The sequence below is a fragment of the Ursus arctos genome, unplaced genomic scaffold, assembly GCF_023065955.2.
Source record: "Ursus arctos isolate Adak ecotype North America unplaced genomic scaffold, UrsArc2.0 scaffold_14, whole genome shotgun sequence".
Lineage (NCBI taxonomy): Eukaryota > Metazoa > Chordata > Mammalia > Carnivora > Ursidae > Ursus > Ursus arctos.
Genome location: NW_026622808.1, coordinates 65,872,730 through 65,899,106, shown reverse-complemented (window position 1 = coordinate 65,899,106; position 26,377 = coordinate 65,872,730). Strand labels below are relative to the sequence as shown.

The 26,377-nt window shown below is 41.6% G+C and overlaps 2 protein-coding genes across 12 annotated transcripts in view; both read right to left on the bottom strand.

The window, feature by feature from the left end:
• Positions 1-11,321, bottom strand: part of TSEN2 (tRNA splicing endonuclease subunit 2) — a 105,583-nt gene extending 94,262 nt beyond the window's left edge. The window contains exon 1 of the mRNA XM_044385078.3: positions 11,232-11,321. The gene's annotated coding sequence lies outside the window, so the exon portion shown is untranslated. The remainder of the gene's footprint in view (positions 1-11,231) is intronic.
• PPARG (peroxisome proliferator activated receptor gamma) overlaps positions 1-26,377 on the bottom strand; it is a 152,809-nt gene that overhangs the window by 29,116 nt on the left and 97,316 nt on the right. For 8 of the 11 annotated variants that reach the window (XM_048226700.2, XM_057311943.1, XM_048226701.2 and 5 more), the window contains 2 exons: positions 21,150-21,349; positions 11,232-11,682 (listed from right to left, as the gene is read on the bottom strand). In XM_048226700.2, coding sequence (XP_048082657.1) covers positions 11,232-11,682; positions 21,150-21,349 — 651 coding nt within the window. Of the gene's footprint in view, positions 1-1,683; positions 10,343-11,231; positions 11,683-21,149; positions 21,350-26,377 lie in introns of those variants that run through there. The other 3 variants (XM_057311945.1, XM_048226699.2, XM_026501392.4) reach the window with 2 other exon arrangements.

Below are 26,377 nucleotides of genomic sequence, written 5' to 3'. Positions count from 1 at the left end.
ACAACACTCGAGGAAGCTGGAGTCAATTACTGGTTCCTTACTCCCAGGCTGCAAAGAATTGGGAAAGCAACCTTTCCGGTCCCCACTCACACAGTGCTGGAACTGATTATAGAAGGCTGCTGATTATGAGCAAACCTACAAAACTCCCATCGTATCCAGATCCGGCTCCGTTATGGGGAGAGATATCTGATGAAGATTTCGATTCTCTTGACCCTCCTGGGATCTGCCCACCTGGGCCAGGCATTTCCTGAGCACAGATTTTCTCAGGAGGCATCTGGGGGAATCAGAGGGCCCCAGTGGAGTCTCCTGGAAGAAAGGCAGAAACCCCAAAGTGGATAGTTTTGTCTCTATTCTAGTAGTTGCTCTTAAGGTTTTTCCAATCTTTGCCTATTGGCTTTATGATACAGACTAATCTGAAAAGGTTTGTATCCAGGGGATTTAGGGAAAAAAAAAAAGTCTGATAGCTGGGCAGCTGTAAATTGATCCACAGACAATGAAAGACCTTAGTTCATGTGCCTGGTGAAAACCAAGGGGAGGGAGGGCTTCCTTTTACACTTCTCTCCAATTTCCTTTATTCCATTCCTCCCAAGTTCACAGATGTGCTAAAAAGAGCAGTGGATTTGGAAACTGAAGACTTGAGTCCTGTCTCTCTTCCACTTAGTTTCTTTGTGACTTTCGACAAGTCCTCTAATCTTTCTGGGTTTTAATTTTTTAAGACAATGGTACTTCTTTCATAAGGTCGTGGTGAAAATGAGCTAGGTAAAGGAATGCTGTAAGATATTAATATTCTCTCGGTTTGTTCAAATAAAGGCAGTTTCCACCAGGACGGGGTCAGGAGTGCAGGCTGGGGTGGGCTGGCACATCACAGCAGGGAAGGGAAGATTCCTGTACTGATCCTGGTAAGAGCACAGACTCAGGAGCACAAGAAACTAATTCCTGATGCAGGCTCATGTTTGAGGGGTTGGGCACGTTCTCATTCTTGTGGTTGAATGCATAAACACAAGACAGTCTAACAGCAATAATAAAACAAGGAAGCCACGGGCCCCCAATTCACTTCTTCCTTGAAGTGATGGTGTTCAGGGTTCTGCAGCACTTTTCTGATCAAGCAGAATCACGGTGAGCATTAGGCAAAACTGTGAATTCAGCCAACTTTATCTTTGGTAAACCACGGTATGGCCTGTAGCAATTCCCTCCCACATTCCTGCCTTTGGGGAAAAAATAATATAAGAAAGTTTCACATGTGTTCTTCTTCTCATAGTTAAATTTCAATTGGAGCTGGATGGAGTGCAGTGATTCTCAACTTTGGCTACACACTGAAATCACATGGGGAGATTAAAACCCCGCAAACGAATACCTGGGTCCCCTCTCTAGAGATTGATTGATGTGGTCTGGGGTATGAACGTCAAGGTTTTTAAAAGCTCCCAGGTGATTCTAATGGACACCCAAGAGTAAGCTTTATTGGCTTAGTGAGAAGCAGTTGGAATCCCAGCCTTAAAAGTTATTTGCTGGGTAACCTTGAGCAAGTTCCTTAACCTTTCTGTGCCTAGGTTTCTTCATTTAAAAAATGGAGGCATAAAAGTAACACCACTCATAGTATTGTTGGGAGGATTAAGTGAGCTAATAGATGGGAGTGCTAGAGCGGTGTCTGACACATAGTAAGGCAGCTACTTCTATTTATAATTCTTTTTTTTTTAAGATTTTTAAAATTTATTTATTCGACAGAGACAGAGACAGCCAGTGAGAGAGGGAACACAAGCAGGGGGAGTGGGAGAGGAAGAAGCAGGCTCACAGCAGAGGAGCCTGATGTGGGGCTCGATCCCATAACGCCGGGATCACGCCCTGAGCCGAAGGCAGACGCTTAACCGCTGTGCCACCCAGGCGCCCCTCTATTTATAATTCTAATAGCACTCGCCTCTTTTTCCTTCCTATCTTTCTTCTCTCATTTCTGTGATTTTCCTGGGTTCTCTATCTTTCCTGTTCTTTCTCCCTTATTTGCTCCTTCTCAGCCATCTCTCCACTCCCCCTTCCAGATGTTTTTCCCTTTCCACTCCTGGGCCTGCACCTTGCTGGAGAGTTGGTATTAGGGATCCTAGCAGGGCAAGCCTAAATTAATCAGAAGGCTGCATGATGGATGATTTTAGGAGAACTGCGATTGATGGTGGCTATCTGGACAAGGGGACAAGAGAACCAGGTCTTGTAAACGTGTTACCAAACAGATAATGATCTTCTGTAACAAGCACATTCTGCCGTCAACCCACATGTAGTCGGCAGAGTCCTTCACTCTGGCGTGGGTTAACATTCTAACGTTTCCCTTATGAATGCTTTTTCTACGTCCAAATGACAACCGCTCCTTACAATAACACATAGGATGTGGTCAGAATAGGGAAAGGGGTGACCACCACAATGAAACCAACCCAGGTAGTATTTTCTTTTATCTGCCCATCAAGTAAACCATTCCACACCAACTTCGCTCATCTCAAACACCCACCTACCACCCCCAAAAGCCACCTCCCCAACTACAACAGTGGATACAACGATATCCAGTAATGAGGTGAGTAGCACTTTCTTCTTTTCTGTCTGCAAAGCTCTTTGCATTGCTCAGTGGTACCTCAATGGAGTGAAATGAGCTTGGGCTCGGTCTTATTTCCAGGTCTTTCAGAATGGAAATTTCACTCCAGCTCTCCATCCTGCCCTTGGGAAGTCCTTGCCTTTCCTGTCTCCTTTCATCCTGGGAGGTTAAGGTCCCCTTGTTGTTCTAAAGGTTGCTCAGCGGAGGCTCAGCCACGTGGTTTGCTGAGGGTTCTCTGTGTCAGCCAAGGAGAGCAGTGTGCTCTCTCTTGAGCTGAGGGATACAGATAAATTTCTGCTCCTTCTATGTCTAACACTGGCTCTGAGCAGGACTGGAAATGGGGGAGGTAGAGAAGGTTGGAGAGGAAAGCAAATGATTTCTTCTTTCTCAACAAGCCTGACACACTCCTCCCCTCATCCAATCACTCTTCCTTACTTCCTCAACCTCTAGGAATGCCAATAACCAAACATAAAAGGTAGCCAAGTATTTGTTCTCTGCAACTCTCCCTCAGTGTCTTCCTTTCCAATGTCTTTGAGAAGCACCTGAGATCTCAAAACATAGGTGTGATCTTTAATCTCCAAATGTGACCTCTCAACACATAATGTCCCAAAACTTTATCAGAACCTTGGGAGTGTGGAAACTCACCACACTCCTGCTATTCTCTATCTCCTTGAGGGGCCAGGGGCTGAGAGTTCTCCCCTCAGCTTGTCAGGCTTCTCCCCCTTCCTCCAGTATCTCTTTCCCTTGTCCCCCCCCCCCCCCAATCCACAACTAATCCCCTTAAAGTGATAGCTGATAAACGGATTAGTTGCTATCTCCCTAGGGGTATTTCTATTGTAATAAGGGATTTGAAGCATGACTATTGGTGGAACTGCAAGCTGTCTGACTGGCAAGATTGCGTAGAGCTGCTTCAAATTCTATCATACAGGGCAAAAGGGAAAATTAGCATTTATTGTGTGCTTAACATGTCCCAGGCATTGTGCCAGAGGCTTCATATAATGTTATTTCATTTACTTACAATACTGATAAGGAAATTAGGGCCCAGGGAGGTAAATAATTGAGTAAAATCACACATCTAGTAAATGGTGGAGGGGGGTGGGGTCTGAACTCAGGGCTGTCCCTGTAATTCCAAAGCTTTCCAATGCCGCCATCCCACCTCTTCTGGTTTTCTTCTTTGTGAATATGGCAAGACCCTTGTAAGGTGCTTTCCCTGGGAGTGCATGGCTCCTTCACAACCTGTGTTGGCCTCTCTGTGATGAGTGACTCGAACCCGTCCCGAGTTTCATTCTTCCTCACTCGCAGATGATCTGTCTGAACGTCTTGGTGGATTGTGCCAGTCTGGAAGGCTGCCTGGGGTCACCCAGAGTTTAAACACACATTGTGAGAACCCAGAATGATAAAGTGCTCCAAAAAGCGGCCCACTGACTGACTGACTGAACCTTTTCCAAGACTGCTGGTGTGCTGATAGGAATGACTCAGCAGTTTGGCTTTCAATCCCATGTCTGTCTCTGAGGTCAAACACAATCGTGCGCTCACTCTCTGAGATGATCCCGGCGTACCGGGCCCACAGTGAGGAAGAGATTTTACTTCTGAAGCAGTCACAGAGAAAGATGCTTCTATGTTCTACAAACAACAAAAGCCTGTGTGTGTGTGTGTGTATTTTAAGTTTCTCAGATGATTCTAGTATGTTTCATCTTCTCCCTATCCCCCCAACCCCCACCAGCCATCTGGTTTTTAGAATTTGCGTGCCAGTTGAGAACTCATAGACCTCATCTTTGTCTAAACCAAGTCCACAAAGTTATGAAAAGAGTGAACTAATGGGACGTTTCTAGATAACACTAATTGAGTCATCATTCAAAGCCATCCTGGCCACCTGACAAGGGTTTTCCCACTGGTCGCAGCAGCATGGTGGGGAGAGCAGAGGAGAAGAGTGTCATATGCTATGCAGACACAGTGTAGGTGCCCATTACAGATTTTTCAGTTAATAAATGAATGTATTACTCTCTGACTCCGTCGTGGCCCACATGGGGGACAGGAACCATGTAATAACACTCTTCCACTGTCCTGCTCAGAGCTTAGTCAGACAAGAAATCAGATGTCCTTGTTTATTCTCAGTATCAAGAGAAAGAAGTTAGAAAAACAACTTTTACCACTTAGGCACCAGCTTGAATCTTGTCCAAAAAATCTGTATGGATAAGAGAGCTGCATATTTCACTCGCAGAGGAGAGTAGAAGAAAGTAGGCCTACTGGTGTTCATGGTGTTTCTAATATCTACGTTTTCAGCTATTCTGGGCTGTGTCTCCCCCCAGTCAACGAGTAAGGATGATGCTACCAGAGAAGATGTGGGGGCCGCTGGGTCCTGCAGAGTCAGAGGCCTCCTTAAGCTGGGGTTTCCTCAAGAAAAGTGTAAGCGACTCGGGCACCTGCACTTGGTCTTCTGTTCTAGAGAAGTGCTACGTTGTTCATTCTAACTTGAAGACACAGTTCTGCAGACAACGGAAGGACTATGCATGAGCTGGAAATAGCCGCAAGGCTCTGGAGGGCCTTGAGGGATGGGGAAGAGAGATGGAACGCTTGAACTCAGAGTCCTCAAACTCTGTGCCCGAGAGCTGGCATGAGGTATTCGCCGCTATAGCTGAATGAGTGTTGGTTTGATTGTTTCTGACAGGCAGGAAGAAATGAAGTTGCTGGTTGATATTTTAACAATTTTAAATTTCTCTCGTAAATTTCTTCTGCAACCACTTACGTCTAACAGAACCTGGTGTATGATGGTATCTGATGCAGTACAAATGTATTCACTTCGTTACTTAGCTTACCAATTGTTGTGGCGAGTGCCACACACGAGTGCCACCGTTCCTGAGGGCCATGCTACCTGAACAGGTTTAAGAACGGAGCACCAGTCTTCGGTGTCATACTGGGCTCCGTTCCTTCTCACAGCAATTTTCAAACCTAGGGTGTCATTTTGTTCGGTTAAAACAGTGTCTCGAGAAGGCCTTTGGATGTTGGTAAGTAATATCTAGACTACCACCTGAAAATTCTTGACTGATAACATTTGGAGGCAAAATGAAATAGGTAGTTTTTGATAACTGCCAGAGACCTCCAGGACCAAGGTAATTACTGGGATGCTTCCACATTCCAACACACAGTAGGGCATCAGTTTTAAGGTCAGAGAGACCTGGGTCTGAATCTAGGCCTCACCAATTAGCGGCTCTGTGAGCTGGGACAAGTTGCTTAAATCTTAGAGCTCTAAGCTTCTATTTTCTCCATTTGTGAAACAGGGATAACAACAGACTTTGCAGAGCTGCAGGAAAGGTTAAGCGAATATTATGCACATATATAAAGTGCCCAGTATACACTCTGGCATACAGTGAAGTATTCGATAAATGGTTGCTAGTATTATTATTAATATTTGACTATTATGCGTTCAACATGCATTTATTAAGTACATATTCTGGACTGGATGCTGTGCTTTGATTCTCTTCTGTAGAATCTTTATCTGTATACACAGAGTCACGACCAGGGGTAAGAAACAGAAGCCCCAGGTTATTGACCTGATGAACTAGGACTTGCCCAATTGTCTTAAGAGCATCAACTCTTCCTGGATCTGCAAATATACAGCTATGAGAACAATTCTCCTTTCTTGTGCCCCTTGCCCACTCAACAACAGAAACACACATGATCACTCCAAGAACAGCTGTCCAAAGTCGCTTCACAGAGAAAGAACATGGCTGGGATTGCTGGAAAATGAAGGAGCTGCTGTAGAGGTGGTTTGCATAACCAAGCCAGACTCAAGAGGGTAAACGAGGAGGCTGATGACTTGCCATCTGTGGCCATTGTATCAATATTTACAGCTTCTCTGTCATTAAGATGGCGATGGCAATCTGCCTCAAAAAATATATTGTAAAACCCAGTGAATTTCCTCCCCCATATCTTGGAAGTTTGGGAAGAACTGTAATGGATTCCAAACTGTTTTGAATTAACAAAAAGAGCTTTTTCCTGTTGCAGAGTTCCAGCTGGAACCTTCCTATGCTTTTCTTCACTGAGCAGCAAATGCGCAAGGGGGCAAAGAGTCCAATGGAGTGTCCTGGGGCTTGTCAGTTTTACTGAGCTTTACACTTGGCTTTGGTTGCTGGGTAGTTTTGGGAGGTCGCTAGTGTGCCTGGCATGAAGCTGTGGCGCCAGTTGCAAACCTGCCCTTGCTGGAGGCAGTTTTATTACTCTTGACGCCACCCATCCTGGAGGGAGCAAGGGAAGCTATTACTTGTCACGACTACTGAGGAAGCTCTACCTCCGAATTACAGGCCCATACCTTAGGGGTATCGTGAAGGGAGCACAGGCTGTGGCCACCAACACAAGTGTGAGGACGGTGACCATGAACCATGAGCCAGGTGGCAGGGGACAGGGTGTGTGGCAGAGAGGGCACTCTGAAGCGACAGGACACCTGGGTTTCAGCCCCAGTTCCACTGCTCACTAGTTGTTAGATCTCAGACAAATTGCTTAAGTCTATGAAGCTCACGTTTCCTTCTATGAAATGAGAATAAAAATACAGGAGAATTGTCAGGATCTAGTACGAGAGTGTAGATGGAATGCTCTTAAAAAGGTACAGAGTGCTGTCTGTTGTCTGATTCTGGACTGTTGTTCTTTGTAGATCCATTTTTTTCTTGCCTCAAGCTCAGGGGAAAAAAGAGAGAGGAGAAAAACTCGAGAAGAACTAGGTCATCTTTCTCAGCTAGCTTGGTTTGAGAGCTGAGTAAACAGCAAGGATGCTAAGCGCCAGGCCAATCTCCATCCCAAATCTCACTGTATCAGCAGTTTCTAGGGTTGAAGCTGAATGACAGCGATCTTACTATAGCAACTCCAGTTTCCTCAGCAAATACTTAGTTGGGTCAAATCAGGTACTTTCACCCCTTCCCCCCCAAAATCCCCTTTAGGTCTTCTGGGGACGCCTTGCCCTTAATCTCCCCAATTCCTTACCACCCCACTCTTACAAGGGGCCCATCTCCCCATCCTTCCTTCAGTCTAGGGTCACGATACCTTCACCAGAACGAAGCCCTTCTGTGATTCTAAGGCTAGCTCAGAATGAGGTCAATGGGACCCCCGCCGAAAGCTCTTTTTCTGAAATCACTAAAGCTATCTATAGACTTCAACGTACACTGTGCAAAAGAAGATGATCACTCTTTGTTAAGATTGGGTAGGATCAGAAATTTGTTCACTGTATCAAAGCCTCTTGCTCACATGAATGATTTCCCTTTCTAGAAAACCCAGGATAGGAAAAAAATTAAAAGTCATTGAGAAATTATATGTCGTACTCTAATAAACCACAATCTGGGATACTGACCTCACCATGAACAGATGACTGGGATTCTGATCTTACTGGAGTCTACTCTTTGGACTGGAAAAGACTTGAGCAGTTCTTTCTCTGGCCTATACCCAACTGGCTTCTCTGAGTAAAGAAGAGAATCAAATTTCTGTGTGTTAAGCAAACATGGGGTCCAGTTTATTCATTCTTATCTACTGCCTGTAGTTGGACTTCATCTACAAAAGCAAACGTTGATCAGGGAAGGATTTGCCTTTTGTGATATGGGAACTGGTCAATGGTTAATTCTATTTTTTTAAGGAAGTCTGAAATTATTCACAGGGTTTTCTTCTCATTATAACCACAGGTATAAAACTTTGATAATCTATGGCTGGCTGCTACCCTCAGATTTCTTTCACTGTTGTGAGGATCAGTAAGATCTGGATATTGGCTACTGTTAAAGCGGTCTGTATGAGACCAAAAGGAACTCATTTCTACAGCATCTATATTTAAAATGTACCGTTTTTAATTTTTATAATTAAAAACCAAAGCCTGCAATATCTGTTAAATTGAATCAAACTATGCACTATTATTTTTTGACCAATTAATGAAAAGTTTAAAGCCTAATAAATCGTTGGTTTTTATATAATCTTGCTTGTGATTTATAGGCTGTAATGGCTTTTTTCCTAGATGAAAACACCCAGTTGTCTCACGTGCCCTCAAACAGCATTGCTCACTGGCGCCTGGGTGGCTCAGTCAGTTAAGCGGCCAACTCCTGATTTCAGCTTAGGTTATGATCTCAGGGTCCTGGGATAGAGCCCCACATAGGGCTCTGTGCTCAGTGGGGAGGCTGTTTGAGGATTCTCTCTCTCCCTCTGCCCCTCCCCCTGCTTGCACATGCTCTCTCTGTAAAATAAATAAATAAATCTTAAATACAAAACAAAACAAAACAAAAAAAACCCAAAACAAAAAACCAACATTGCTCGAGTTCAAAAAGTCCAGAGTTATCACGACTGTTTCTTGTGTTAACCTTCCCTGGCTAGCAATTAATCTTCTCTGAATAGCTTATTTCAAGTGCCTCCCTTAGTATATCTATGGTGGGAATACAAACTGGTATAAATGTTGTGGAGAACAATCTGGCAATGATGTAACAAAAGACTTAAAAATATTTATAGCCATCTACCCAGCAATTCCACTTCTGGTAATTCTGAATGAGAAAATAATTTGGAATTTGAACAGAAATTTACACTTAAATATGTTCATTAAAACACAAATTTAGAACACATTTTCAATAATTTCCTTAAAAATTTTTCTGTATTCTCCTCTAGAGGTTTTTTGTAATAAGTCAGCAACCATAAATAAGGAGATAATTCAGTATGTAACGGTCCTTTAAAAAAATGAATATTTTACAGTCATTAAAATGGTAGTGTGTATACAGAGATATGTTAGCACGTGCATAGAGACTATTCAGAAGGAGAAATAGGACTTCATTAACCTTATTTTATTCTGAGGACAGAGATCTTTAATTTTTTACCTACACTTTTCTGTACTCTTTGAATTATGAAATGACCATGTATTACTTTTATTTTCAAAAATTAATGAAAAATATTAACAACGAATATGTAATGACATGGGGAAAATGATTAAGTGAGAAAAGGAATATAAACACAGAATCTAGAGTATGCTCGGGAAAAATCTTAGAAATACATCAAATGTTAATAATTCTATTTCTATTCTTTATTCAAGAATGTGCCTCAAAATATTAGCTAAGCAATAACAACTTGTTTTCTCATCTGGTTTTTCAAAATTTAAGCCTTTTCTCCTAATGAACCTCAAATAAACTAGAACCTCATTCTTCTTTGCTGAATTAATCACGGATCCCAGAGGATCAAGGGTTGATCTGTTTAAGTAGATTCAATCAAGATATTAAAACATGCTGGACAGGTTTTGTTACATTAAACCTAACCCCCAAAACGTCATTTTTAAATGAGTTACAACATGACGCTGCCCCAGAGGCTGCAGCATTAACCCGTGTGCCCAAGCGTCAACTACTGCACCCAGGTCACCTCAAGGGCAGGACTGCTGCAGACTCTGGAGCCAGACTGCCTGAGTTCATCATCCTGGCTCCCCATCTGTGTTCGCTGGGTAGCCCCGGGCAAGTGACTGAACCTTTCAGTGCTCTGGTTTCCTCGTCTGCAAAATGGTGCTGACCTCACTGGGCTGGAGAATTAAGTGAACGTGTACTATGTGCTTAGAATACCGCCTACGACACAATAGGTACTTAAGTGTTTGCCATCATTATTATTATTACTAATACATGATACGCACCTGATTTAAGAACCATTCTGCTCTCAAGTAATTGGACAACAAAGGACAGAGTGCACCGTGTTCTTTACGATATCTTGTAGAGTTAGACACCGCTTACATCTAGAGGACCACCATCCCTCCCCACGTCCGCTTTGCCAACAGAGGATATTCTGTCGAATACACACAGAAAGCTCACCTGAAGTCCATTTTAGCAATGAAAACTCATTGCTTAAAAACAATTCTTATAAAGAGAGACGACAGTAAAACTTTCTTCTACATAAGCCAGAAAAGTGTGGAGAAGCCAATGAAAGTAGCATTTAGTTTAAACGTGGCTTTTAGAGTCGGTTAGTTAGACCATGTGCCTGCAAGGCCAAAAATACAATGAACTGCTCAATAACTCAATTGATTTCTCTGCTCTGTGCTCTTTGGTTCAGACTGTGTTCTTAATCATAGCCAACCACCTCCCAAAGGTAATTTAAGGGAAGCCCATCAAAGAAATCTACCTGAGAGAATAGGCAGAAGTCAGTAGATAAATATTCCTTGATTCCTGCTATTAGGAAAGCAATTCAAAGTAATATCTTCCTGCTGGTAGGGCAGGAACTTTCTCTATGCTTTTTCTATGGCAAGTGAACACTGACTTAAGCAAAGTTGTACATGTCATTACTTAAATGAAATGAAGATTAGATTGGCCTGAAAGGAAGGGAAAGAAAGTTAGAAGGGAAGGCAAAAGATAGGGAAAAAGAAAATTAAAAAAAAAAAAAAAAAAGGAGAAGAGGGCATTTGTTTTTCATGTTTGGATTTGGCTGGAAAAAATATTATGACGGATAAAAGAAAAAAAGCCTGGGTTGCCCACAGCCTTCCAACAGCAAATCTATGATATTCTTTCCTGGGATTTTACCTGTGTAGTGATGTTCTCCTGGCATCACGCCACTCGAATTTTCTATAGGAAAGTGCATTAAGTACAGAGAAAAGGACTAACATGAAGAAAAGTCAAAATTCTTCCAGCCATCTCACCACCATCCCACCCTCTTTCACAGAAGATCAGAAGATGGATCTTACCTCCACTGAGAATAATGACGGCTATAAATATTGCCAAGTCGCTGTCATCTAATTCCAGTGCATTGAACTTCACAGCAAACTCAAACTTGGGCTCCATAAAGTCACCAAAGGGCTTTCTCAGGCTCTTTAGAAACTCCCTTGTCATGAATCCTTGGCCCTCTGATATGAGAACCCCATCTTTATTCATCAAGGAGGCCAGCATCGTGTAAATGATCTCATGGACACCATATTTTAGGAGAGTTACTTGGTCATTCAAGTCAAGGTTTACAAAGCCAGGGATACTTTTGGCATACTCTGTGATCTCCTGCACAGCTTCCACTGAGCGGAACTGACACCCCTGAAAGATGCGAATGGCCACCTCTTTGCTCTGCTCCTGCAAGGGGGTGATGTGTTTGAACTTGATTTTATCTTCTCCCATCATTAAGGAATTCATGTCATAGATAACAAATGGCTGCAAAAAAAAAAGGGGGGGGGGAAAGAGGCTGAGTTGGAGATTTCTAATTCAGGGTGAATGAATACCATTCCAGATTACACACATTTGCTTTGCTAACTGAAATCTTGAAGGTCAAAAATATGTAATGAGAAAATACTCTGATCTCCTGATTATTCCTTCTAATTGTCTTCTGGGACCAAACATATTTTACCAAGCTTGGTCCTCTTTTCTTTCAACTTCTACTGCAGCACTTTACCTACGACTGGCTAATAGTTCCAGTTTGGGTTGTCTGGAGAGTCTTTGTTGCTGACTTGTAAAATCATACAAAATCTGTTGTTTATCTTGGCTTTTAAGAGAATGTGTTTTTAACCTTCTTTCAAAAAAAAAATCATTTTGAACACACCCACTCAAACATAAAGTAATCTTGCAGTTTTAGATTAAATCTACTCAGATCTCAAATGAAACACAGTGTGCATGTAAAATATACTTAACTATAAAAAAATCAGTTTGAAAGCAGACGAGAAATATTGAGCCAAGAAAATGTCTATTTCTTTTCTTAATGCTCTGGAAGCAATCTGTTTCAGAAAAAGCCAGATGTTGAAAGCCTGTGGGTAAGCACTGCATAAAGTGGCAAAATTAAAAAAGGGTTTTGAACTTATTTTTCAAATATCTGTCCTTAAGGGTCAAATAATCAATAGAACACATGCATCAGTTACTCAAATCTGCAATAGGTTGCCTTCAAAAGTAAGTTGTTAGTCATTAAGTGATCTCTCTCTTTCGTTTCTTTGTATAGAACTGACCAAAGGGTTGCGGTCATTGTGAAATTCTCCAGGCTACTCTGATTGAGAAGGGGCAGCATTTTTTTTTAATAATAATATTTTTTTTATTATATTATGTTACTCACCATACAGTACATCCCTGGTTTTTTTTTTTTTTAAATGATTTTTTATTATATTGTGTTAGTCACCATACAGTACATCCCCAGATTCCGACATCCCTGGTTTTTGATGTAAAGTTCGATGATTCATTAGTTGCATATAACACCCAGTGCACCATGCAATACGTGCCCTCCTTACTACCCATCACCAGCCTATCCCATTCCCCCACCCCCTCCCCTCTGAAGCCCTCAGTTTGTTTCTCAGAGTCCATAGCATTTTATATACAGTGGATATACTGAACTATAGAAGTTAACCCCCTGCTCCTATTCAAATAAGTGTATACCCCAAAGCACTGGAATAAGAGTTGAAGCCATCTGCACTCTAGCTGTGGCTCTATGGTTAAGTATGTGACTTTAGGAAAGTCATTTATGTTTCCTAGGCTCAAATTTCTCAACTGAGGGGAATGGACTACATTGGATGTTTCCATCTCTTCCCTCGAAGATATTCTAGTTGCATTTCTCAGAAGCTGTGTATGCATGTGTGTGTGGTGTACATGTGGGTATGTGTGGGCAGAGATGCTGAGAATTCCCTCCCGCTGGGCAAGAGGAAGCAGCATAATGAGTGGCAGCAGTAAGCACCTTCGAGACCCACTGGTTTGGAGATTCTAACTGTGAATCCCTATGCAAGTCTATGATTTTCACCAACCTAGTAAGTCTAGTCTACACTGAAGAAATAACACTAATACTAAGGACTCTTAGATGTTGAGTAGATTTCCAAACCTGCATGTTATTTCAACACCATTCACTGGAATTATTCCAGAAATTCTTACTTTTTCTAACCAAAAAGTTCACTTCAATTGTATTGGTTAGCCAACCCCAAAGGAGGGCAGATGTGGGGACCCAAGAGTAAGTTTGCTTGGTGGCTCTGATGAATTCTTCATGTAAATTAGGAACAAATAATGCTTACTATGTTTTTTGGACATTCTGCTTGTTTTCTTCTTTTTTTCTACTTTAGGATTGGTATTATTAACGAGAGAGGGAAAAAAAGAGCAGATAATCAGTCACATCAGTTAAAATGTGCTGAGTTTCCCCAGAATGTCAGATTCTAATCATGAGAAAGACTTGCTTTTATAGAACCTACAGAAAATGTGGTTTCTATCCTCTAGGAGTTCTACAGCATAACTTCTGTCAATGAAACACTGGCTGTCTTTACTGCCATGAGAATCTGATGGTATCGATACCATAGAGGTAGCTGTACAGACCTAAGTACAAAAGCATGACTATAAATCATCACCTCTTCACATATGGAAAGACTGCACCCAGAGCTGCCCACTTCAACTCCTGGACAAGCTCCTGCTCAACCATTTGGCTTGTTGGCACAGAACGTATGCATGAAATTCTTTCACCTCCATGTAAGCAATTTATCTGGAACTATGCCCTGATAAATCACCCTGTGACTCTTCCCCTTGACTTCCCCTGTCCCCTCATATAAAGCCCCAGGTTCCTGTTTTTGAAACTCTGTGATAGTTGAACATAGGGCACAAAATCCTGCTAATTTTCTCTCCCAATTTAACAACAATGTGACTTTAACCCCTTGGCAATCGATGTTGGTCAGGATTTCCTGGCAGTAAACACTCAAGGACAGAGAAAGGAATCAGCAGCCCCCACCATCATGCCAAACCATTCCAGTTTTTTTTTTTTTTTTTTTTTTTAAATCCCTTCAGCATTTTTGAAAAAGTGGTTAACTGGTAAAGAATTCTGGGTATTGACATGCAAATAAATACCAAGTGGATTTTTTTCTTTTTCCAAGATTATGCTGTTTTCCTTGCATTTTTAAAAGTCTGCTTAGGTACTTTTCAGCCTGGGTGTAAATCTGTCAATCTGCAAAAGTGATGACCAGACACGATCTGCCTGGAGATCTGCCTTTCTTTGCCACCAATTCACCGATTCTTAGGTTGCCAACACTCAACTCACGCATTTCGCACTGGGACCTTCTTCCCCTGAAACAGGGAAAAAGATAGTGATTTGCCTGATTTACAGAATGCTGACCTGTTAAAACCAAGTGGAATTTGGCCTGTGCGATTTACCTTCGATAATTAACTTAATGGTAAAATATTCTACAGAAAATGAACTTCACTTCCACATTGCTGTATTTTCTACAAATCAAAGGGAAGCCTTCCATGTTCTATGAGCTTGTATGGTCTCATCTGACGATCTGCCATTATGAGGGCAGCCACACCATCCTCAAATTTGGTCTTAATGATTTTACACTTCTAGTTTGGAGCTAACGATGTATTTATCTTCAGACACTGTATCAAACAAGCCTTTCTTCTTAACAGGAAAGAACATTTAAATACATCTGGCACTCTCCAGGGATAAATCCGGGTTTTGCAGGCCTGAAATGCACACAATCATTGGGTACACCTATGACGATTGCTGGGTTCAATAGTACAACTTATGAGAGCAAAACCACTCAGACCCTTCCCAGAGCACTGGAAGGGGCTCCGTGCAAGGGAGGAGCCCTGACACTTAAGCTTCATTCACTTCATGGAGAGTCTGCCTCTGGCTATTATGATACTTGTACTTCTCATATGCTGGACAGACCAGAAAAAGGTGAGACTGACATGAAGAAAATTGCACTTCAACACAATGTTTTTCTTGGGAAGCAAAAACAGTCTCTGTAAGAGGAAATTAGTTTTCTTTGGAGAGATACATCAAATGTAATTAATTTTGATATATTTTGATTTTCAAAAATGGCTCCACATATCAAAGCCAGGATGGGATTAAAGGTACCGTTTTATACAGATTATTAAGTTTAGTTACAGGCCTCTTGCATGCCTCTAATGTATAACACAATGATGGGGGGGGGAAGCTGGCTTAATAATGAAAACACAGTAGAGTAATAAAAGTTGACTTTTTTGACTGGAGAAACAGAACAACAGTGTTCCTTAGTAATCCATAACACCAGCATTTTAATATATAAGTTATGAAAGGGATTATGCACGCTTTAAGTTTGCTGCTCTTTTTGAATAATAAAATAACAAGCTAAAGGAGATAAATGGGAAAGTCAACTAATAAAGCACAGATTGTCCCGATGATTGTTTCAATTTGGGACTGGAATTAGCGTAACAGACAACTCTGCCCCCTCATGGGCCATCCCTTGGTAACCCCGTCACCGTTAAAATGGGCCTGAAAAAACTGTGTGCCTCCTCTCACAGAGCTCTCCTGATATCCTTAGTTTTCATGACAGATTAGAGCAAAGGCTCAAGGAAGAGAAACTGAATTCTCCAGGCCTATCTTCTTCATTTTGTTTCCTTCTTCCTTTTTTCTACTTCTGACTGGCTTTCATCCTTGTAGAGATACATGGTTCTCCCGGATTCACTGTAGCGGGTGACTGGTAATCAAAATGCACTGGTTAGGTTTCTTCAACTTCTGTTTTTGCCCATTTCTATTTTCTTCTTGCTGAGAACCACGGGATTTATAGAACCAAAGGGGTCTTCAAAAATCATCTACACCATCATTCTCTGATGAGGTATGAATACACTGAGCGGAGCCAAGAGACTTTCCAAAGTCAAGTAACAATTTACAGCAAACCCTGAACTGGAGGCTAGATCTCCTGGCTCATGACTAGTTCTCTTCCCTTCCCATTGCTTTCTACATGACTTCCCCACTTTGCCTTCTTTCAATAAAATGACTGTCCTGGGAGAAATTTCAGCTTTTAAACTGAAGTTCTTCCATGGTGGGGTCTTGGAGGCAGTGCCTTTTGAGCTATTATTTCCTAGAAGTGCTAGTTAAGTGCTGGATGTGAAGTGAAGCTCGAACAATCTCTCAAATGTAATTCTGTTCTCCCGCATGGTTTAGAGATTTAAGACAAATAAAAACTTAATGGGAAGAATTATTCACACTCTAATGAACTAGCACATAACCACAGCCCTAAAAAAACCATCTATTGCCAGCCAAAGTGTTACTCAGGTACTGGTCAACCAAATCTAATCATTACAACCACCGCAAAAAAATCCACATGCTTTTCTTCATTCTACCTTTTTAATTTATTGTCTGAAAGAACACTACTGGTTCAGATCTGCTATATCTTTGGCTATTCCAGATAGTCCTGGCAATAAAGGAATTTATTTTATTCACATTAATATCTGGATTAATGATCCCAGGAGCCCAGCCATCCAAACAAATCAGCATTACTAGCTTGCTCTTTCTTTATACTGGGGCTCCTAAGTCTCTCTTCTCTGACGGTTTGTCTGGTATCTTTCTTCTCAAGGGGAGCAAATTCCAAGTCACTCAGGTTTTTCCATAGATGAAGGGGAAAGAAACCACACTTTGTTCAGCTCTAAGTGTAGGACAGGAAAGAACAGATACCTTTCCAATAGCTTTGAGAGGGACTAGGTTTGACGGTCACTGTAAATTTTAGAATGGGAACATTTGAATGTGTACCGAACTGTTTTCACAAAAGTTTACGTTTCCATGTTGGTTTTATTATTTGGTAGTTTCATATTTCACATGCTATTTAGAAAAACCATTTTTACGATGGCACCAGTTTGCTCTCGTAATTATAGAAACAGCGATTCCACATGTACCCATCAGAAGCGATGTGATGCTTTGGGACCCAAAGTCCAACACAGCACAATTAACAAGTTTTACTCCTTATTTACAGGTAGAGTGCAGCCAGGGCCTCACATCGCTCAGATATGGGATGAAAAGTTGGCAGGCGCACCAAGGGTTTTTCTATTTATTGTTTTATGACAAACCGTGGCACTGAGAATGGTTTTTGAAAACCACTCTCTGTTTATTTTCATCAACAAACGTGGGATCATGTGATAGTGATACCCCCAGTGTGTTCATCACATCAGGGTAATAGTCAAACATCGGGAACTTCCAAAGTCCATTCAGTTCTCAAATTGTCATCATCAAACACAGCACCCTGGTGCCAGATTCATGGTTTTCAGAGTTCAGCAGGATCTCTTAAAGAAGGTGCTGGGCTGCTACAACCCACGGAAAGGGAAAGAGATGGTGGGGCAGAGTCAGTGCCGCTCCCCTTTGAGGGTGGCTGAAAGGCTTGCTGCTAGTGAACCCTCTTCTCCGGTTCACTCTATCCAGTGATTCCATATCCCATCTAGCCCTGAGCCTAAAACTCCCAAGCATTATTCTTTCAGGCAAGGCAGTGAAAAGTAGGAGCATCATATCCTGGAGAGATGATGTCAAAGCTAAAAAGACAGGAGGGAAGCAGAAGCATTTATCTGCTCATTTATCTGTTTTGAAAGGTGCAAGTGGCACCCGGAAATAAGATACAGGAGACGGAAGTTTAGTTGAGAAAGGAGAAGCCCTGCTTGGCCTGGAGGCAAATGATGGTACAGGTCCCGAGAGGAGAGATTAGCAGGTATCCCCAAATGAGACAGCATCAGCAATGGTTAAATGGAGCCGTAAGATAAATGTAAAGAATGGCCTCTTCAATAAAGTCGTTTCCTTTTCCAAAGATCTTGGGTAACTGGCCATCCATCCTTTATGCTGAGCAGCCTCCCCCCAGGCTTGGCCTAACCAACACGATGACATCAATCTCAAGCAGGGTCCATAATGAGACCCACGCTGTCCTACTGCACCAGCCATGGCCACTTTTCCATATCCCCCACCCTCTCGAGAGTCCATACTTCAGCACGACCTGGCCTATCAATGCAAATCTTAACTTTCATAAGTCTTGGCCAAGAGATAACATAACACCCCTGAGAGAGATGCTATCAAATAAATAACATGACCATGTCCGATAAAGAACAAATCTCTAGTCTCATTGGAAATCACATTTTGGATTTTGTTTTTTCCTTCTCCCGTATTCTCTCTGAACTATTTCTTTCCACTAGTGCTTAATTTGATTTTGCAAGATAAGGAGAAAAGAGAGAGCCAAACAATTCTATTTCGGTTTTTGTGTAATCAGGGAATGGATTATTTTAATTTGGCCCAGTCTCTCTTTCCTTTCCAGACCCTAACAAGAGGCAATTCTGCCTCTATCCAGACCATTAATGATGTCCAGGTTGGTGAGCAAATATTGGGTTAGTTAGAGGCTCTCTGTTCAAAGTCCAGAATTTCAAAGGGGCATAGGCAACAGTTTTTAATTCAATTAAACCAATACATTCTGAGTAACTATTACGGGCAAAGCACCGTCTTAGTTACTGTAGGGGAAAACATGACAAGCATTTGGCCTCTGAACTTGAGAAGCCTATAATCAAGCATTTTGCAGCCCTTTCTCTTAAAATACCTTAATACCTATTTATCCCATAAAGAGCCTACAATTATCTTATTTTTAACTCAAAGATTTTGAGCCAAATTGCCAATTGGCGTGAGGTTTTAGAGTGATTTACAGTGGACTGGGCTCTCTGCCCTTCAATGACACATAAGAGAATATACCGGTCACTGGTAGTGTACATTTAAATTCTTGACTACTGGGGAAAAAAATTTTTTTTAATGCCTTCCTCCTATCTTCCAGGTACTATTAAATTGATAGGATTTCCAGCACGGATTGCGGGTCTGGATCGGGAGATAAAGAGAAGGTGAGAAAGCAGTTCCTGGAAACTAAATGGCCCAAAGCAAAACTGTGGAGTAAACAGTTTGCATTCGGACTCTTTCCCTGTGATCGTTCCCTTCCCAGATCTGGGCCTCCCAGCCTCCAGGTCCCTATCCCACACTGGCTCTCAGCAAGCTGGGGCAATCTGCCTTCAGCTCTTAACCCCTTTTAGCCAGGCCAGTAGCGGTCCTTTTCTTTCTCTCCCTCCAAATAAACATGGTTGATTTTTCCATATTCACATCAGCTACACAGAGGTCTTTGCTTGCTTTTGTTTTGCTGTGCCGCGATTTTTTGGGGGCATTTAATGAATACACAGACTCAGCTTTACTAGGACCCAGATTAGGACCTGTAGGACTAGGACCTGTAGTCCTGCCCCTATGGAAGATAGTTGTCCTAGATGCTAAAATTTGGGAAGAAGAAAAGAGCAAAAGACAAAAATTTCCTGGCTGTGAATATATTAGGATAGCAGAACAAGGTAGAAGATTCCTGCCATTCTAAAAATCGGTAAAAATAAATCATAACGCAGCATGTTTTCCCAGGGTGACGCTTTCCTAGTGCATCTGTCCACCTGGCTCATTGCAAGCCAACGGGAAGACGAGCTTCCAGGAGGGAGTATCACGCTCAGAATACACTTGAGGTAGAAGTTAGTAGGCATGCATCACAGGTTTCTTCTGCATGCTAACTGTGTGATCTCAGGGCAAAATGTTTAACCCCCTGTACATTAGTCTCCTCATCTTTAAAAACAGGATAATAACAGCAGTTGTCAGATGGCTGTGTGTCTTGAACATAATGGAAATGTAAGATTTTTTGAAATTGTGAAGAATTGGATACGTGTAGAATGCTGTTCAGGTATCAGTGACCTCTTGGCAGTCAGAAAACTCATTGTCCTTCATGGCATTTGGCTCTTTACACAGCAATATCTCAGTTTTCTTTTTCTCTTAGTTGACACTACTCTAATGGTTTATAGCTAAAAGGAAAAAAAAATCACATCTTGAGATCATCGTCAAAATACATTAAAGGCTAATGATATTTTCCCTCAAATATATAATGGAGTGGGAACAAAGCTACACATATCTATAAAGTAATTGCATGCCTCTCCTGGAGGTGTTCATTTGAAAATAAATGATAGCACTAAAGGACTTGCAAGGGCTGGGACAGTGTCTTCTGAATGTGTTCTGTGCTTCTTTCAACCCTAGGAACATGCTACACAGAGTACCATCAAGGTCAGACCTCTGCCTGTGAAAACAGGGACACAGATGTGACCCAGGTCACACTGCAAGCAGACCGCAGAACTGAAACTCGAATTCAGGTGTAGTTGTGTCTTGTTTTAATGGGATTTCTTGTTGCTTTCTCAGCTTTCTATCCAGAAAGCGTTCTGCTTTGGAACATCTGACTTAGTAGCAATTATAATCTATTCTGGGTTTTCTAAACTGTCATCAATGAGCCTGCAGATGTTTGAGAATCTACAGGAGTAGCCCACGCAGCTTAGAGCCTCACAGAAGATAAAATTCACATACGTAATAAAAGGACAGAGCCTCCAGTTGCCCAGGAGCCATCAATAGAGCTGCAAGGAAAGAAAGGTAATGTACTGTCTAGATGTATTTTTAGGCCCCATGTGGAACTTCATAAGTAACTCCAGCAGTTCTCCTGAACTGTAAAATAATGGGACCGGATACCTTTTCCAAAGCTAGGTCAGGACCCTCTCGGAGACAAGCAGGGCTGCTGCATGTAGTTGTGGTCAATTATCCTGAGGTCAAGAAAAGAGGTGGATCCCGAAGGAAGGCAGCAGGAAGGGGGGGCCTTTAGACTATTCTCACAGAATTTATTAGGAGAACTTGAAGGACTTATGACCTTTTCAAAATAAGATTTACTTATCCTATCTGAAAACATTTCCTTTCTGTGTTTCAGTCTGCAACATGTAACAGCTGAACACAACTCTGCAGGTGTGTGTAACAGGGTGAATGATTTCCCCGCAGACAAAACAACAACAACAACAACAACAAACCCAGCCACCCCAAATGAAGACAGCAGAAGAGAACTAACTGATTTGTCCGTTGTCTTTCCTGTCAAGATCGCCCTCGCCTTTGCTTTGGTCAGCGGGAAGGACTTTATGTATGAGTCATACAAATGTTTTGCCAGGGCCCGGAGATCAGCCGACTCTGGGTTCAGCTGGTCGATATCGCTGGAGATCTCCGCCAACAGCTTCTCCTTCTCGGCCTGCGGCATCCGCCCAAACCTGATGGCTACAGAGGGAGAGAAATGACAAGGACACATCACTGAATCACTGCCACTGTCTCCCAGGCCTAGGACCCACACAGTAAAAGCCCCTCCTCCCCTCCACCAAGCTCAAGGCCTGATTTTTCTACTCCATCTTCACTCATGTTTTTTGTCACGACAATAACGCAGGCTGTCAGTAAAAATTAAATGGTTCACTTCTTTAATTGAAAAATATTAATGCATGATCTTGCCGGGAAGGTGAAAGAATCTAAGAGCTCAGCAAAGAGAGAAAAGTGTATTTACTAACAGGTAAAATAGGTGAGGGCCAGCTTCTACTCATCCCTCAAGACCCAATTCAAGTGTCACCTGATTTGGGAGGCTTTCCTTGACTTCTTCAAGCAGAATTTATTATTCATTTGCCTGTACTCCAACAGCCCTTGGTACTTTCTTCAATGACAGCAATTTCAAACTGTAATTTTTCTTTTACATGTCTATTAATCTCACTACAGAACAATATCCTGAAGGCCAGGGACAACGTCTTATTCATTTTTCCATCCCCAGCACCTGACGTAAGGTCAGGACATAAAAGGATCAACATATTTCACAAATTAAAGGAAGGAACTGTGCAGAATTCAAAGTTGTACAGATAGAGGCTTGTTCTAAGTCTGTATGATCTATTTTGTCCCTGTTATAAAGAAGTATGGATGGTGCTTTCTTTCATGTTATTAGACCAGAGAGTACTTTTACATTTAGTAGAGAGAAGCCATAGTCGTTCCCCTGACTCTCCAGGATTACCACTTAATGATGTTTGTCAAAAAGACCATTTCCTTACTTAACATTTGGCTTCCTGTGGGGTGAGGAAGTGTAAAGAAGAAGAAAACTAAAGAAAGAAAGGCAAAGTGGAACATTTAAGAGAAGGCCTAGGTTGGGGGAAAACCATCTGTTTGTACCTCTTTTGACTAAGAGGTTCTTCCCCCTCCTCATACCAATGTGACCTGCAAAATATTTTGTTTCTTTCCCTTTTAGAGATTTATTAATTTACTTAAGAAAGAGAGAGTGCGTGTGCACAAGTGTGAGTGCAGGGAGGAGGGGCAGAGAGGGAGAGAGGGAAACTAAGTAGACTCCCCCCTGAGCACGGAGCCTGATGCAGGGCTCCATCTCATGACCCTGAGATCACAACCTGAGCCGAAACCAAGAGTAGGACACTTAACCAACTATGATACCCAGGCGTACAAAATACGATTTTGAATAATGCCACTTCTGGGCCATGCTTTGGACTATCTGTATTTTCCCATAATAAGGACCACAGTCAATACTACCCTGTGTGTAGCTCGACTCTTACCCTCCCCATGTGGTAGCACAGTGGTGTGTTTTTATGTCTCCTTCACTACACCGTAGCTCCTTGAGGGCGGAGTCCATCATACTCATTTATATCTCTAGCATTTGGTGCTCCATCAATGGTTGCTGAATGCAGAATGAATAAATGGATGGTTTCTTGCTATATGTAATATATAATGCTAAAGGTAGCATTCTACCATCAGACACTAAAGCACATAAACACATTTCCATCTGAGTATTTGGTGAATTCCATTTTCATTTGGCTAGAGGAGAGACTGCTGTGCACGCCTGAGCCCCAACTTCATAAATACATTTCACATGACCCTAAATAAGCCTTATCACTAACTAATACAACTATTGCGTTTGTGGGGGCCTCCTAGAGACCTCTGAGTTAGAGGGGAAGAGAATCTCAGTTAAGATGCCTTTAAGTTAAATTAGCCTATATCCATTTGGTAAATATATCTTCTGCCCATGACCTCTTCAAATGGAAATCTTTAAACAATTACCATTTTTTGGTCAAAAATCTTGTCTCTCTACTCACTCTTCCCCATTCTCTTAGGCATAGGCAATGAATGGTTGCTCACATTCTTATCTCAGTCCCCCACCCCTCTGCCCCAGATTTGTTTAGGTCCCTCAGGATATGATCTCATTACTCATTGTATTCTCTTTCACAGCACTGATCACAGTAACTATCTACAGTGTTCTCTTGTCTCCCTTATGTAATCTGCACGAAGGCAGGAATCTCGCTCAGGATCCTATCCTCAGCACTTAGTATAACGTCCAGCACATGTTAAATCTTTTGTATAATACATGTTGAAATAAAACAGAAAACAACAACAACCACCACCACCTGAGAACCAGATAGCAGATGCCTTTCGAAATCCTTCTCTGTGAAGCTGGTCCAATCATTTGTTTCCCTGTACTGTGTTTATTTCCTGTGCTTCAGCAGTTCTCGGTTGAGAAGTAAGGAGGAGACGGGAGGCAGGGCACATTAGAATTACTTGATAACTTCTAAAATTATGTATCTTCCGTAGGAAATGTTGATATGCCATCCCTACTCCCAAGAGGAGTGTATCAAAAACCTGGGGTTTGGGACAGTTTAGGAAACCTTCCTAAACGATGGGCTCCTGTTGCATGAATATATTAGCTCGGGTAGGACTGTACTTCTATATTGTCATTTTGCTAGAATCTATGAGTACCAGGTTTTCTCCTTATGACCCTGGGTGCAACAAAATACACATGGTAGGTATACAATAAATGCTTGGTGAATTAAACTCCAAAGTATCAGGTTAATAACAGAAAATGAGACTGTATATACCCGGGGAAGTTTGGGAAAGTGATCATAAAAAAAAGTATTATGAATTTGGCATATTGAAGGGAATTATGGCATCTTGAAGGGAGAAGAAATTGTGGTGTAAAGACTGGAGACCACCAACATTCTATACCAAAACAGAGTGGCTAGAATCACCACAATCTATTGCTTTTTATTCAACAGAGTGCACAGTACCATCTCTTCACTCAGTGAGTCATTATTGAATGTCTACTGTGTGCCCAACATTGCTCTAGGCTCTGGTTACATTTTTACAGGTAATAAAGTATAAATATACACTCAAGTTTTTATGTCTAGAAAGCACTTCTTTCCTAAAAGGTAATCCAAAAAGTTAATTTAAAATAAACAGCCAAAGAGGAGTGGGAGGTACAGATTTCCAGTTATGGAATGAGTAAGCCACAGGGATGAAAGGTACCATGTAGAGAATATAGCTAATGGTATAGTAACAGCGTTGCATGGTGACAGATGGTAGCTACACTGTGGTGAGCATAGCATGACGTACAGAGACACTGAATCACCATGTTGTGCACCCGAAACTAATGTAATGCTGTGTGTCAACAATATTTCAATTAAAAGAATAATAAAATAAAATTTCTGTTAGGAAAAAACCCAGCCAAACATAGACACTTATTACGTTTGCTAGTCTTGTTTTTCCGTAACCCAATAAAAAATAGCTGAAAATGACTTCTAAAAATCATTTTAGAATTAGGACATATTAAAGTGAAAGCCTTCTGCTACAATCTAAATGTGAATTTTTATAAGTCAAAGTTCCCCCCAAAGGTTAAATCTTATGAACAAATTTTCTGTATCATTAAATGCTCCTGCTGCCTGTTAGATTCAATTAACTATCAGTGAAACTAATCATTTGGTGAGTTTAGCATTTTCAACAAAGGGATTAAAAAAATACATCCCATTTGGTGAAACTAAATTTCCATAAAACATACAGAAATCTGAAGTTGTAGAGAAAATGCCATTTTTTATTTGTATGCATTTTTTAAGGGAGAAAATGCTGATTTTATTTTGTTGCTTTTGAGTCTCGTGTCATAATACCTACCTACCGTATGTGAAATGATGAGATAAAGCACAGAAAGTGTTCAGCAGTGTCTGGCTCATAGTAATGCTTAATAAATGCAGCTTTTATTACTTGCGGATGAAGGAGTCTAGGGCAACCATGGTGGCATGGATACTGTGGACAGCAGACCAGGATGGTAGCCATGGCACACAGACCTAGATTCATTCCCACAGATAAAGAACAAATCCTGAAAACCTAATCTGTCTATCTCTGTAAATCTCTACCTCTCTGTCTTTTTTTTTTTTTTAAGATTTTATTTATTTATTCGACAGAGATAGAGACAGCCAGTGAGAGAGGGAACACAAGCAGGGCGAGTGGGAGAGGAAGAAGCAGGCTCATAGCGGAGGAGCCCGATGTGGGGCTCGATCCCAGAATGCCGGGATCACGCCCTGAGCCGAAGGCAGACGCTCAACCGCTGTGCCACCCAGGCGCCCCTCTACCTCTCTGTCTTTAACTTGTTTAAGGAATGGTGTACTAATTCTTGAACCTCAGTTTCCACCCATTGGGTGGAGAATCTAAGAACAAAGAAGAGGAGTAATTCTCCCTTTGGAAATTGCTGTTTCTGGTAAGACTGAAGTTAGAGCTTAGAAAAAGAAGACGAAAGTGCTAGATTGGGGACCAGAAATATAAAGGCTGAGTGTGCCTGTATATACACAAGAATATTTTCCCACATCTTCTACTGCTGCTTAAAACACAGAGGAACGTGCTCCATGTGTTACTATGAGTCACGGAGAGAGAACTTTTGGCCTCTCCGGATGGCAATGAAATTAACAGTGCACTTCAAGTAGTCAGGAAGTCTACTTTCTAGTTTCAGCTCAGTGAAAAACTAGATAGAAGTGGCTTGACTTCTACGGTCTTCAACTACTCTATCTATAAAACGAAGGACTTGGAAAAGAAGACTTCTAAAGTGTCTTTCGTTTAGCTCTAAATTTAGCTATGAAATTCTACAAATCTCGATGATGCATAGTTTTGCAGAACACACAATACTTCTTTTTTTTTTTTTTAAAGAAATATTTGTCTAGTCTCTGAGGCCCTGAAGAAAAAAAGACACACGTTTTCTGTTCTATAGATCTAGCAGCTGACATGCAGAGCAACTTCCAAAACACTGTCATTCGGGGTCCTATATCGGATAATTAATCACCTACAGAGAATTCGTATATCTTGGTTTAAAAAAAACTGTCAGTATCAAAATCAGTTATGTAGCCTTCAGGAAGAATAAGTTTGGTAGAGACTCAATTTCTGGTGAAAATACGTTAGCTTACCTTTATATAACACACTTTTACTGAACTGAAGGCAATTCACTATTAGCTTATG